The sequence below is a fragment of the Lichenostomus cassidix genome, chromosome 1Aa, assembly GCF_008360975.1.
Source record: "Lichenostomus cassidix isolate B80296 chromosome 1Aa, HeHo_3.0, whole genome shotgun sequence".
NCBI classification, from domain to species: domain Eukaryota; kingdom Metazoa; phylum Chordata; class Aves; order Passeriformes; family Meliphagidae; genus Lichenostomus; species Lichenostomus cassidix.
In genome coordinates, this window is record NC_139480.1 from 22,025,158 (window position 1) to 22,040,587 (window position 15,430).

The following is a 15,430-nucleotide window of genomic DNA, read 5'->3' on the forward strand; positions in this document are numbered from 1 at the left end:
GCTGAAGTGACTGCTAAATGCTTGATGTGTATGTAATGTCTCCTGAGCTGTTTGGGTTTTCCGCAGTCTGAGTGTTTTTCAAGAATAAGTGTATTAATAAAATAAGAGGCCAGGTGGGTAATTTCAGAAGGCGAAATAATACTGCCACCGTAAGTGATGACTGACTTTACTGTGTAAGGATGGGAAGGGCTGCAGTCCCTCCCTAACTGACTTGGGTCAGGCTAAGGTGGATACTAAGTAAATTGACTTTCTATTGATGAAATCCTCTTCAGTTTTATGGCTGCAAGGCCATACCCTAGCCTTAATATAAGGGGCCTGTTAAAATCTGTTCCTCCTGCTGATATTGCATTATAGTGCAAGAGGTTTGGAGTGTTTCCTAGCATTGCATTTATGGAACAATCAACAACAGAGGGGAAAAAAATCAACCCAACAAACTACTGAGCTCAAGTAATATTTCAAGGTTATTTAAGCAGTCAAAATTGTATTGTCTCAAAAGAGCATGATACTGTTCTGTCTTGGCTTAGAGCTGTTTAGTCCTGGGCAAGCAGGGCTTTTTGGAGAGATTACTTGTAGTTGCACTGCCATAAAATCATCGATTGATGGAAAATGTGCCTGCCTGAAGCATTAACCTTCCTTGCTGTGCATGGTTTTCTTGTTTTCCTGAGAGGGCTCCTATGTTAGCACATTGTGAGGATCAAAATGTCTACAGGAGGTGGTTGTAGCATTGGGTAGTTCCAAAAGTTTGGTTCTACCTAAATTTCTTGCATAGAAATCCTGCCATTCTTTCCATTCATGCTCTGTGGGTTTTGGTTTTGTTGATTTATGTTAAAAGCCAGGAGTTTTCAATGCACATGAAGTGTGAAACCATAGATGGATAATATTCTAATGCTGGCAGCACAGTCCAGGAGTTGCTAGTCCTTGCTGCAGTTTTCTGCTCCAAACTGAACCAAACCAATTGTTTGTGGAGTGTTTCTGTGAACCATATTTTTAAAGCAATCAACAGGCTGGGGTCAGAACTGGGAGTAGAGCCTGAGCTCACCCAACCTGACAGGCAAACCCAGCCTGCCATGAAACTACGGCCTACTGCTCCAAAATCAGCATGTGTAAAAGTCAATAACTTAATTCCCAAAGTTTCAGATAACGTCTGTTTTTGCTTCCATTGGCAGAAATTACTGAAGTATGTTTTTAACCCCTGGTATAGTGTCAAGCTTCTCTATAAAACATGGAATGCTCATGAAATGTGTTTCACTCTGCTCCACAATCAGATATAAATTTTAAGGGCTTTGGGCAAAATTATTATAGAAGTCTTAACCAATCAAAAGTTTCAGCTTTTTAATTAAGGCATCCAGATACAAACATAAGTTGTTATTATAAAAAAAAAAGAGATGGTAAGCTGATAATTCTTGAAGTATGAAGAATTAAAATGCGAAAATGCACAGGTCATTTAACATACAGCGGATAGTAATAAACCTAGCAAGGCTAAGAGGAAAAGGAAATGGCCAAACCCTGAGATGGGCTCTGATCTTTCAGCCCATGACAAGATGTATTCACAGACACAGGTTCAGCAGAAGGTTTCTCAAAGCATGTGTCACTATCCTGCAATGAATCTTTCTATCGTTCTCTTGTTCAGTTAGTCTCCAAACTCCATTTGTGTGTGTCTGCCTTTACCCTCTTAAATGCTTTATTTGTTACAGCTCTTAGGTGTGCAAAGTTACAGCTCCCCTCCACTGAAGGCCATCTGTTTACAGTCATCCCTGGTATCCAAATTCCGGGTTTTGCCAGTGGGATCATGACTCAGTGTTCCATGCTAGCTGTAAAATGAATTGCAGTCCTGTGTTCCTATATGCCACCACACTTCCAACCACACTTCCAACCACACTTCCAGCTCTGCAGAGATGACACAGTGGCCAGACAGGATTAGTTCCCATTTCATTCTCTGCTGAGAAAACCATTAATTATTTAACAGAACTACCAGTGAAATTACACAATTGTTGATCCAGTTAACAGCAGACCCTGAGAGAGGCAGGGGTATTTTAGCACTAATTATCTGCAACATTAATGTGGAGCTCACAGGCACCATTTCTTTCAAGTTTATTTTGTCATTTGTGCAGGGGGGAAAGCATATTTGACTTCCAGAAATACAAACCACAGGAGGCAAAGTTTGGGAAATGCAATTTTAACCAGCTGATCATTTTAGTCTTTGCCTGTCCTTGAAAAACTACTCAGTTCTGCAGCAGGACTTGCCCAGTAGTCACCACTCAAATGGTCACTGTACCGTCCTAGTTAGCAAACCACAGTTTTCCAACTACATGGGCTCAGAAACAAATGCAGTGACTGGATAGTATGTCAGCACTTCAGTCACCAACACAACTTTGCTCCTTAAACATGCAGCACATGCATGTGTACATGCATTTCTGTGATCAAAATAGCAAACATAATTTTCACTTTCAGAAGTGGCTACAATTATCCTTTCTTCGAAAAGTAAACTTGGGGCATTTTTCATAGGTTTGCTACTTTTAACAAACTGCTGCTCCATGCATAAAAGGACAGTGTGAGGAAACAGGACTGTGATAAGACCTTTTCCCCACTACAATTTCCTTTGAATTTTTTTTTACCAATCTTACTTGCTCAGATAAGCACACATATAGCCACTTCCAAACAGAAAGTACATATTTTTGCAAAGCTGTACAACAGTATTATAAGGCTGTGCTTTTAAGGTCAACAGTCTTGGTCTTCCAATCCTAGCACAGGTAAAAATCCCCCACTCTATTAAACAGAGTGAATTATATTCATCCCAGTGCCATATGCCCACAAGAGTAGCTCAATCCCATATGTCATATGCCATGCTGTCTTACACATGGTTCTCTTGCTCTCCAACAAGGAGAGCTTTTCCAGAGTGTGGAAGGAGTAAGGACAGTTTTGGGGAATAAATACTGCAATAGATGTCAGCTAATTTCTTCAGCCCTGATGCTACTACAAAACAATGTCATATCCTGATCCTGTCCAGAATTGCTTTTACAGATAATGTCCATCCAGCACAAGTTTCATGGATGTAACTGAGGTAAGTTACAGTGGAGCTTAACTTAAAACAGCAATTTAAACTGTGACAGGTAAATAGAGGAGCTCATGCTTCAGTCTCCCCAGTGCACTCAGCTTTGCTTCTGCTTCCTCCTCCAAGCCCCCAGTGTTAGCACACAGGTCAGTGAGCAGCAGCCCCTCAGACTGTGTGCTCTACCCTCAGTGCAGAAAGGGTAACACCACCTGCCATCAAATTCTTTCTTAACTTCCCAGAAGCAAGATTTTTTTTTTTTTTTTACTGCCAATGAAGCTTCAAACCCCTGTTGCTGGTTTGCTCAGCTATTGAAGCTTTCACAAACCCTGTGTTACCTCTTCTCTTCTGTTATCTCTTCTCATTCTCTTTTGATATCCTTCGAAAAAATAAACTCTTCCCCTTAAGAAAATCTGGAAAAAAATCTTTTGTTAACAACACTTAAGAACAAAATGATTATGTTTTTGATTTTAAACTAGATGACTGTCAAAAATAATGCAGCATCAAACACTGGATAGCCAAGCAGGCAAGAGACATCCTGGCTGCAATGGCTGCATCACAGCTGCCCAACATCCTAGTGCAATGCTGATGTCAGTGCCTTTCCCCTTCAAACCCCCAGAAACAGCCTTCTGAGATTTGCCCCTCCTGGGAAAATCCCTGAAGCTGATCTTAGGCCCAAAAATCCAGGATTATTTACCCCACGTTTCCTACTCTGCCAGAACCTAGTATGCTGAGAAGTACATTGGTGATTTTCTGTATTCTGCAGATCAGTCATGGAAGAACCTTTAGGTATGACAAAAGCTAAGCTGTTTTGGAAGACTGGTCAGGGCTGCTTCTATAGAAGATTCTGGTCTTCACCCTGAATGAGTTCCCATGAGCTGGAATCCCATATGACAAAACAGTGGTGATCTCAACCCTGAACTCAGTACTGCTAGGAGAAGGCTCATGTAGGGCACCAAGGCACTTGCCTCTGACAGCAACTTGACATGTGGCAGAATAAAAAAGAGAGAGAGGTGATCTCTACTGCACCTTCATATCAACAGTAACCAGTATCATCTCCCAGCCATGCTGCCAATCTGCTCTGTGGCACAGCCTGAAGAACCTGTGGGTTTACTTTCACTGCTGGAAGATTGAAATGAAGTGAGGTCACCACTGTCTCTTCAGGGTCTTCCACCATGATGTGTCCTCCCTGTCCAAGTTTTCACACAGAGGGTGTTGAATCCTCCTGTGACAGGGGCTGGCATGCTGAGCACCCTTCCCACAGACAGCAGATTTTGTGGTCTCAAGATAATAATTTGTTCAGGCTGTGGAAACAGACTGGCCAAATGTGAAGTAAAGGTCCAAAAAGAATCAGCATATAAAGGACTTCATTGTTGCTGAACTGATGTTCCTAAAATAGTCCACATAAGGCAGTGAAAGACCACAACACAGAAGATTTTGTTTCCTTCCTGACCTACACATCCAATAAAGGGAGGCAGTTTGGAATCTGGTCACCATCTTTCCTGGTAAAATAATTGACAACTAGGAAATGAATTCTTCAAAGTAACTTTGAAAGCCTCAGCCAAACTGTCCAAGTTTCTAAAAACTGACTGTTAGTATGGAAGAAGTTGAGGGATTGCAAAACCTTCCAAGTTCCCTTGATGTCAGTTGGGAGTACTTACTTACTGCTGGAGCTGGGATGTCAGTGTTTGTGAAATGCACTTAGGAGAACAAGAAAAAAGAAAGTATGCAGAATATTAATTAACTGACCATTTAGCAAATCATAGTAAGTGTTTCTCATCAGTGTGTATTAACTGCAATAATTATAACCACCCTGATGGTAAAAAAACCCAACACTTATGCAGTTCTCTAACTAATTTCCCCCAGCTCATGCAAATGAAAATCAGTTAAAGGCTACTACAATATTAGCAAATATCTAACCAACAAATATCAAGGGCTGTAGTCTTATCACATTAGTTTTGGAAACCTTTTACATAACTTGCATAATTTAAATATTTACAAAATATAAACTTTCTTGTCTTATCAAAAATAGGTCTTTGCACAATTAAACAACAGTAATCCTTTCACATGATGCTTTTTAAGCCAGGCATTAAATCACTGCATAAAAATAAACAACCTTTCACAGATGTAAAATAAAATTAAGCCAACATATGGAGGCAGAGAAAATGTTATCATTAACAGTTCAAATATTTTAGTGGTGTGAGCCAGTCGATAAATTACATTGTGCATTGAACTTACTGAGGATGAAACCTAATGAAAAATCCTGGCTGCTGATTCTACAATGAAAATTTGTTTTAAAAAATCCTTTGCTTTATGGCAGATTTCTTTGGGCTAAATCTCATGTGGTTAATTTTGATAATGATGGTGAACCACCAGTGGGATGGCTGAATGTTGCAGGTTATTGCAGAGAATTCAACAGTGGGGTGATGACCAGCTGACTCGCAAAATGTGTGCTCAGATACAGCGGAAATGCCTGCAAGGGGGTTTATTTCCTTCAAATATCAAACTGTATTTCCATTCCTTCTCATACCTGTCCCTTGTGCATTTGAAGGACAACCTGTTAAAAATCCCGAGGTTGCTATTGGGTACCCTGTTCACATTCACTGAGCTGTGCTCCTGGCTCTCTACCCTGGGCACAGCTTGACTCTCCCTTTCCAGGCAGGCAGTGCTGAGCTCTCTGCAGTCACTCACGTTCCTCAGCTCCAGATGCTCTTCTGCACATTACACAGAAGGCAGCTTTCCGAACGGCTGCAAAGCAAATGCTTCGTGGTCAACAGCTGAACTCTTTCCCTATTTTTGTGGGTTTTTCTGAAGCCTGCAGAAATGAACTATCTAGTGGATCCATCCAGTACCAATTTTAAAAGCACAGACATAAGGACTATATCTAATGTGTCTTACAAATCCTCTTAACTCTTCAGTCTCCGGCTAATGAGATCTTGAGATTTCTCCACTGTACCTACCCACCACATGGATCTTCAGGACATTGTGGCTATTAAATACTTGAAAAGTTTAGCATCTGTCCCTGCTCATGGAGTAACACACTCAAATGTGTCATCAGGAGCCATTTTTTGCTGTTTAAGCTGTCCATGCGTGCAGTCTGATATTTACTCAGCTGTCACTTCAGTTGCTGCGTGCTTGGGCTGCCCGTTGTCTGGCAGTACCTGTTCCCCCCTAGGCTGATCCCTCTGAAATCCCACACGGTGACAGTGATTGCTGCCTGTGTGGCAGCTGTGTGCACCAAGCAGGGCGGATGGTTTGGCCACGATTCCTTTACTTCATCTTACTTGCAGGTGTGCACGTCGGTCATGGTCTCGCACCTCCTGCAGCGCACGTAGCAGCACCAGACGAACTTGCACTCGCACCTCTCCACGTGCCTGACCACATGGGTGTTGTACCCACGGCCACAGCACAGCAGGTTGCAGCCATCGGGTCCCTGCGAGGTGCGGTTACATTCTCTTCCCTGAGTTCCAGGGATCCCCAGTTTCTGGTCTTCGACACAGTAATTGGGGGATTTGTTCACATACAACAGGTCCTCTTTCCCAATTGGTATTTTTCTCTGGCTTTTTTCTTTCCTGCGTAGCTTTTTTTTCAGTCTGTCTGATATTTGTATGCTGTTTTCATACTTATCCTTTAAAAACCGGCCAATCTTTTCAAAGGAGGACATTGTTTTCCAACAAGTTTTCACAGCACAGGACCCAGAAACACCGTGACAGCGACAATCCACAGACATCAGCTTTGCTACGGCCTGAAAACAAAGGGAGAACAACATTTGGATGTGGTCTTTCATTCATTAGGAATGCTGCCTGACATCAGTAACACAGAGGCCCCAAAGCATTTAATATTACAGCTGCCATTGCCATTTCCAAAGCAGGGAGCCAGGTTTCCAATCCTGGACTCCCACTGTGAGAGGCATGATTTTCAGAAGTGCTCTTCATTTGCAGTTTGCAATGGCCATAATGTAGCAGTATGAAATCACAACAATGAAAGATTTTCATCATGGTGACCATGGTCACTGAAATTTGGGATGAGTCTAGCACGGTTACTCCATTGATTTCAGTGGGCATTGAGGCCTCTGGAACATTCTTTCCCAAAGGTATTGACACAGGCCTGAGCTGGCATTTGCATATTACTTTAGAAACGTAAAAACACATGACCAAAATGTTTTCTTGGAGTCACATCTTTGGTGAATTAACAGCACCTATTTGCTGTTAAGGTTACTGTGGAAGCCATATACTCAAGGCTTTCACAAAAAACATTAGCAAGAAAGAGCACTCATGTGCCCTGACCTAGAACAGCCATTTGCAAACTAAACCTGGTGAAAGGATGCATCTGTACAGGAGACACTTCCACATGCTGCTTTTGTGATTGGAGATTTTTCTGTACTACTGGAAGAAATAAGAACATTGCAACAAACAAACTCTCACCCCAGAGCACACACAGACTCTTTAGTGGCAAATCAACTGCTAGTTAATACTGGTAGATACTTATCATCTCTTCTACACAACTAGTTTCTCTTTAATAGACAGACTTGACCTTCTGCTCATATCTCAAGAATCTGTCAATGGGCAAGTCACTGGGTAGTCAGAAATATTAATCATTAAGATGTAACAGTTATTGAGGCAGGTGAGAATTTAAAATCCAAGGGCAAAAGGTCTGTCAGAAGATGGAAGACCTAATAAAAATGTGAAGGAAAAGAGAAACACAATATCAAAAGATAAATTTTACACACAACTTAAAAATATAGAGGATTTAATAACATTTTTCCAATTCTGAATGAGTAGTTATTTTCATCAAGTAACTAGAATTTCAGAAAGTTGCTTTAAATCATATGGTACTACTAGATTTATAAGGTTACAGATGTAATTCTTGTTTTCACTACAGTACAGTAAGGTACTTACTAAGGGCAGAAGGATCCAGAACTTGTCAGAGGAAGCTCTGGACATATCTGCTAGGTGCTAAGGGTGCTAAGTTACTTCCATGTGGTCAAGTAGCACAGCAGATGACACTCAGAGTCTTTCTCTGAGGATGAATTAAACAAAAATAGAGGGAGACAGAGTTTCAAAACAGGAGCAGACACTGATATTGAAGTCTTACACTGATATCAAAATCTAAAAAAGCAACATACATTAGCAGTATACAGGTGATCAGATGAATGCAAGAACTACAAAAGCAATTCAGTGTGTTGCTTCCCAGCTGCTAGGATGGGCAAATTTTTAAGCTGGACTCCAACATACTTTGTGTTGCCAGCACAGGGAGGTTACTATCTTACTTTGATCACAAAACATGCTACTGGATCTCAGTCTGTCACATGAACTTCAATCAAAAAACTCCCATAATTGAACATCTGGCAAAATTTAGGGACTAGGCATCTTCTCCTGATGTTGCAAGCAAACCTAAGATGGTTCCTATAGGGCCAACATGGTCTTCTGGTGGGACACGGCTGCAGCACACACCTGTGCCTCAGAAGTGCACAGTGACTGGGATGTACAGGGTTACTGCGACCATGACTCCCAGACACTCCAGATTCATATAGTGAATCTGTTCAGTTATTCATGAAACAGTGAGAGGATTCTCCCTATGAAACAAAATTTCATAGAGAACTTCAGAGGAGCACTGTTACAGAAACCTAGTAGATTGATGTGTCGTTCTGAGTAAGCTGGGACAGGCATTCTTGGGTGAGTTATGGAACTGATTGATAGCTTGTGGGAAATGATCAGTGTGGAACTGAGTTGGGACCACAAATGCTGTGGTCAGCCACAAGCCCATCTGAGCAGTTCGTCTTGCCCCTGCTGCCACTCAGCCTTGGTGGTACAAGCACAAGAAGAGTGCAGGGTTAAGTGATGAACAGGGATGAACACTGCCCTTTTAAAAAAATAAACCTGAGAGAAAGATCATTTTTAAACTGTTTTCCTTTCACTGATCCAATGCAGTCAATAGAGGGAGCATAACGGGGTGGGAATCTGTGGCTGGAACAGACAGATGGGCAGAAAGCAGAGATTGGTTTGCAGCAAAGAAGAGAGTCAATGAAATCACAGTTGACATGCCCTTTAATGCCAGTTAATGCTTAATATCTCCAAATTAAGATTTTTTTTTTTTTGCAAGCTCTATTCTCAGCTGTGAGATAAGGACTGCCAGTACTTGTTTTGTAACAGGAACCAATGCCTGTAATCAAATGTCTCAATTTCAGCCACTGGTAGAACTAATACAATTATTCATGAAGACAAGTACACGTCCTACCGAGGTGGAGCACTTAAGAACAGGTCCAGACTGTTGGTGAGCCTGTTCCCAATCCACAAGTACCAGTAAAAACAAACTCTCCAATAAGCTGGGCTTTTTCAATGTGAGAACACAAGTCCCACATCAAATAAACTTCCACAAGTGGAAAGTAAGCAGAATTTTTCCAGTAGTAAAATAATACTAATACAATGACAGTCAGTCCATAGTGCCTGACTCCCCACATCCTTTTGTATAAGAAGCAGAGGAGCCCAACTCAGATATGCACACTAAGTACACTGAAAATTGCCATGCTAAAAGATGATGAACATTTATCTTGTAGCAGAATAAAGATGCAATCTGAGTCCTCTGAGAGTCAGATTAGTGGACAACTCAAAAGACACACACAGTTTTAAAATTTTTATACATTGATATGATAACTATGAGATGTGGAAGTGTAAAATAACATTTTGTACTGAAATAGGAGAGAAACAAGCGAATTCTGCACATACCAGTTCTCTTACTAACTCCAAACAAACACAGAAGTATTGTCCCTGGAAGACTGCTCTTGCAAGACACCAAACCAGGAACATGATAGTACTTATTACAAAAAGTCATAAGATACCAAAACATCCTTCTTGTAAGCCCCAAAACACGAAGATCAACATTTTCCAGCAACTCCTAGTTAAGATTTGAAAATACAAAAAGGAAGAGTTATGCTAAACTTTACTTCAGATAATATTGCTGCTAGAAATCCCAAGTACCAACAGTAAACATTCTTTTTCATTCTGGACAGTGAACAAAATATTTGCTTTATCCTACATTTTTCCATTAAATTGCAAAATATTTATGCATGGAAGCTGATCGTATGTCCTCCTTAACTCTCTCTCTCTACAAACATGATAAACAACCCTTTGCTCTTTCCTTAAGGAAATAATCACTTAATCGTCTGTTCCTCTTATTAATGTCTGCTACCACAAGATACCAGTCATCTTTCCTTGGAGATGATTTAGCTGACTGGCATCTAATTAAACTCACAGTAACTGTTCTCAGCATTGACTTAGGTTTAAAGTTTGCCTCATCTAGTTCAGTAATGAAAAGGGTCTATGTCATAGTACCATAGAATCATGGAATGGTTTGGGTTAGAAGGGACCTGAAAGATTGTCTGCTTTTCCAACTACATAGCTTAAATGAAATAACACATATTACCTGTAAAAATTACTTTAAAACAATTTTCAATTATACCACCATGGCTCTTATGATGGCTCACTATGGCTATTCCTTGCCTATGGCAGATAGGAAAGTTGACTTCAGTTGTGGTGGGTTTTTTGGTTTTTTGTGTTTTTTGTGTTTGGTGTTGTTGGGTGTGTTGGGTGGGTGGTGGTGGGGGGGTTTGTGTTGGGTGTTTTGGTTTTTGTGTGTTGGTTTTTTTGTGGTGGTGTTTTTTTGTGTTTGGTTGTAAAAGCCACTGATGCTGCTTCTGGTTACAGGAAATTATGGAGTTACAATGGATTCCATCAGTATGCGTAGCCATAACCAGAGATTTTCCCTTTCTTTTTTCTTTAGTTAAAGCTGTATCATGAAGCAAAACATTTAAAGTATTATGGGCACAGAGAAAGCCATTAAAGATGAAGTTAAAAACTCCAAGGTAAAGCAGAGAAAGTAATTTTAAAGGAAAAATCAGAATCCAAATCTCTGCCGTTCCAGATGTAAGCTCCAAGCACTAGATTACAGGCAAACATCTCCCTGTATAGGCTATTTCTGCCCCCATTTTAAATCCTCCACAGGACAGGAAGAAGAATCCAATGTCACACACTCAAACACACGTTTCCTGCACAACCCTGGGTCTGAAGTTCTTTGGGCTGAAGAAAAGCCATCCAAAGCCAGTCTCCTTTCACTTTTTTTGGTGCATGTCCTTACCAATGAGCTGCTTTGGAGGTGTCATATCTATCCCATGTTTTTAAAGAAAATATTAACTCTTGATTTCCTCTCTGAACAATGTTAGACTTGCACTCTCAAGTGTGGATTGCAGACTGTGGATGAGTAATGAGGCCTTGCCTCCAACTGGCCTTCTCATTCAGTATTAGAGAGAATTAAAAACACAGGTCATGATAACAACAGAATAATCAATGACAAAACTTGTATTATGCTGATAACAGGACTATTTCAAGTTTGCAACCTAATATCAAATATCTAATTAAGATACATCTACTATTTAAGCACTGCAGATCTTTTACTTATTTTGTGGATTTTATTTTAATATACGGAGATTTGTTAGTTAAAATCAGCTCTGATTCCAAGTTTGTACATGTATTCTTTGGTGATGTTAGTGCTGTTGTTGCCACTGGCCCCATGAATACCTGCAGCCAAGGACCAGCCTCCCTTGGTTGATGCCACTTTGTCAACGAAGGTGATGGAGCAGTTGCTGCCACATCTGACTGACACCTACCTGCCTGCCAGCCTCGTTGTTGTGCAGGTTCATCGCCACCAGTCCGCTGCCGCTCTTGCCTGTTATGTTCTTGAAAGGCGCGTCCAGGAACTTCCTGCTGAAGGCCATTCCATAGTGGATATCGTCCGAGCAGCCGCCCCAGTGCCAGCCCTCGCTGGCCGAGCCCCCGTGCCGCAGGGTGACATCGCAGGAGCACTCGGTCATGTTTCCCGCGCTGCACGAGCGAGTGACCGAGTGCACGAGCCCCGCCGCCGTCACGGCCGAGATGAACGCCGTCTCCTTCGTGCCTGCACAGCAAGGCATGGCAACGTTACTCCCTAGCTCCCTCTGACTGCCCTCCTGGATGGCTGGAGAAAGGGACCTTACAAGCCAGATGAGTGTTAAAAGGGAATGGTTACAAGTTTAAAGTCATCACAGCTTGGTCTGTGGCATTAATTGCTCAAGCCAGTGGATGTTCATGTCCCAAAATTACTTCAGGGCCTTTTCGTATGACCCTGAAGTCATATTGATGGTGCATTTTCATATTGATGGTGCTGTTTCTTGCTAATTGTACCATGCAATTTTTGGTAACTTTTTTCTAAATTTCATTAGGAACATTATTTACCACAGAAATTTTCAAGCCAATTAAATTTTAATAGTGAATAAAAACCCAAACCCCAAACTAACCATATTCTAATCCCCTTACTCTCCACTCTGCTTTTCACTATTCATACTGATTTGAAGAAGAAAATGTTAAATCTCAGATAAGCTGTCAGAATCTCAGGTTACTCTGGTAAAACTAAGGACCAAAACTTACCTCATGCTGAATTTAGCAAACACTGATGTTTCTCTAATTCACAAAGGTTGCAAGGAGCCCCAAAAATCTTAAACCAGGCAGAAATTAGGATGGCACAAGGATGTTTAGGCCATGTGCTTTTCCTAGAATAAGATGGCCACGAGAAAGGCAGCAGCATGAAAGGCCTTCCCTTGTTAGACTCAGAAGAATCACAGAGGGACCTGCCCAAGCTTCTTAAGCTTGTCCCATTCTCTGGCATCATGTGGCACGCAGCTTCAAACTGTTAAGCAAGGCATACTCTGAGCAAATTGAAAATCAATGAGTGGTCAGTAAATGTAGCTGAAATTTTACGGGGCCAATTTTCACTGTTACAAAAATTATTTATTCCCAGTCTCCCAAGTTCCTGCTCATGGGCAGGAAAGTTCCTGTTTATTTCTCCTGATTGTGTTAGTCTGTGGTGCTGGTACCATCATAAAAGGCTTCCACAGCACATACTGGTGAAGCCTTGTGGGTGAGCAGTGCCACTCATTCACTGGTCTTCAGGAACAGCCCTTCCTGTTGGACAGAAGGACTAACATGCAATACATATAGCTCCATACAGTGGGGTAAACTTCTCTCATTTTCTTTTTTTTCCCTTTCCTTTCTGGAATATGCATCACTTTTTATTCCTCACTCTGTGTTTTCATGATTAATGCTTAGGGGTTTTGAACTGTTTTGGTAGAAAGTGAAAATTGCATGAACACAAAGGGAAGTACCACAATATTTAAAATCACATCATTCACACAGTCAGTGACCAGGGAGCTCAAAAAAGTTGCAGGATCCTTGCAACTTGCAGGAAAGCTTTGGTGCTGATATTTAAAAAACTCATCCTTATTTCGGTGGAAATTCCAGCAATTCCATAATAATTTTATGCAAAGAAAAGCAGCTTTGATTTCGCTGTGCTGATCAGTACCCGTAGCTGAGCACATATGATACATTAATTTTAAAGCATTTCACATTCTATTTAGTGCCCTGAGCATATTTTTTTACCTGCAAACAAGTGACTTTTTTGAAATACTGTGTCATAACCCGACTCATTTAGTAACTATGGCACAAGGGGATAAGCCCAACATAAGTCTAATAAAAGCAATATTTCAACACAGTTAAGTGGATCTACCGACGGGCAGAGTCATCCACGGGCGTACTATGCAAAAATTACGCGAGGCAACAACAACGTTGCAAAGACAAGGCCAGGTTTCGTCCGCTCGGTGCATTTCGTGTGCCGGCGGTACACGGGACAGCTGCGGTGACCGCCCCGGCTGTGCCCGGCTCTGCCGACGGGACGCACGGACGGTCCCCGCCGCCGCCCCGCGGGACTCCCGGCCGCGCTAACCCCGAGCAGGAGGCAGCCCCGGTCCCTCGGCCCCCCCGAGCCGGCAGCGACCCGCCGGGGCGGTCACTCACCGCTGCTGAGCTGCTGCCCGGGCGCGGCGGGGGCGGCGGTGCCGCGGCGGGCGGCGGGCGGCGAGCGGCAGTCCCAGCGCTCGTGTCGGAACTGGCTGCGGCACTCCTGGAGGCCCAGGCGCGCTCCCTCGCGGATCGCGGGCACCAGCTCCGGCTTCTGCTCGCACAGGTCCTGCTGCCGCCGGCTCAGCGGAGGGCTGGCGCAGCCCGGCTTGTCAGGCCCGCCGGCGGCGGCGATGCCCAGCCACCTGCGGAGGCAGTCCCCCGTCAGCGCCGGGCTCCGACGGGCACGGGGAACCGGCTCCGCGCAGCCCTCCCGCCCCGACCCCGCGCCCGGCTACTCACATCCAGCTGCTGCCAGCAGCGGGGCAGAGGGTGAGCAGCAGCAGTGCCCGCAGCAGGCGCGGTGCCAGGGGAGCCCCGCGCCCCATGGCAGCCACATCCAGCCCCGTCCCGGGCGGCAGGGACTGAGAGGGGCTGAACCCAGGGTCACCCCCTACTCGCGTTTGTCCCCCTCGAGGTACACGGGGCAGCTGCCTCGGCGAGCCCGGGCAGTCGGACGGCCCTCCTGGGCAGGCTGGGCTGGCAGGGAGGGCGGCAGGAGGGGACACATCGGGAGCGCTCTGTTCCCTTCAAGGTGAGAAAGTTCGGATTGATGTTTTCCCCGGCTCCTTCCCCGGCTGTGCCTCCCCGCCTGTGCATTGGCCGCCCGGGGGCCGGGGCGGGCCGGGGCGGGCCGGGCGGGGGTGCGGCGGGGGCTCCGCTCCGCAAAGCGCCTCTCCGCACCGCTCCGCACCGCTCCGCACCGCTCCGCACAGCGCTGAGCCCGGCCGCGCCCCGCGGTGCTGCCTCCGGGGCTGAGAGGCGCCGGGAGCGGCTGCGAGGGGTGCAGCGGGCTCCGGGCGCGGCAGAGCGGAGCTGCGGGCAAAGGAACCCCTATAGGGGTCTGCAGTGATCTAATCCACAGACAGGAGAGAGATTATTTTAATAGATCATAACACTCCCTACACTTTTTATTCATTTTTTCTAATGCTTTAGCAGTATTAACTGAGTCAGCATCATTATTTATTAGGACAGCATTTGTTCGTTCCTGTTAACTTCAGTGAGACAGTCTTATCAACTGCTACCTGGATTGTTAGTCGTTAGTTATACATTAAAAGCCAATGAGTCAGCTAGCACCTGATGGAGAGCTGGTGTTGGCACTCTGGACTTTCAAGTCCTCTTGGATCACAATATATTGCTGCTTCCTTCTGTGTAAGCAAAACACCTGCGCTAAAAGTAATCTGGATAAAATGGCAGATCTGTAAAGACTTTGATTTGACTCAGTTGTAAATTAGTGAAATAGCTCTTGTTGACTGACAATAGCTCCAAGTAAAGAGCACAACAAATCATCTCAATGACAAATGTACATTTTTAAGAGTACAAAACGTTGGGAAATAATCACGTAGACGTGCTGTTCTCCCTGCCTTTTTCCCCCCACGGATGTGCTGAGATGTTTTAA

General features: G+C 43.8%; 1 protein-coding gene across 1 annotated transcript; it reads right to left on the reverse strand.

The window, feature by feature from the left end:
- Positions 1 to 1,317: 1,317 nt before the first annotated feature.
- On the reverse strand, positions 1,318 to 14,669 carry WNT16 (Wnt family member 16). Its single transcript, XM_085042321.1, has 4 exons — positions 14,275 to 14,669; positions 13,930 to 14,177; positions 11,712 to 11,998; positions 1,318 to 6,794 (listed from the first exon to the last, which is right to left on the reverse strand). Exons 1-4 carry the CDS (start codon positions 14,358 to 14,360, stop codon positions 6,330 to 6,332), a joined length of 1,086 nt encoding a protein of 361 aa, XP_084898447.1. The 5' UTR covers positions 14,361 to 14,669; the 3' UTR covers positions 1,318 to 6,329.
- Between the last annotated feature and the right edge of the window lie 761 nt (positions 14,670 to 15,430).

Excerpts from the sequence above, each read along its gene's own strand:
- WNT16 (XM_085042321.1), bottom strand. The coding sequence starts at position 14,360 with ATGGGGCGCGGGGCTCCCCTGGCACCGCGCCTGCTGCGGGCACTGCTG. Across the intron at positions 11,999-13,929 it reads CGGGCAGCAGCTCAGCAGCG|GCACGAAGGAGACGGCGTTC; the intron begins GTGAGTGACCGC and ends CTTGCTGTGCAG. Across the intron at positions 6,795-11,711 it reads ACAACGAGGCTGGCAGGCAG|GCCGTAGCAAAGCTGATGTC; the intron begins GTAGGTGTCAGT and ends CTTTGTTTTCAG.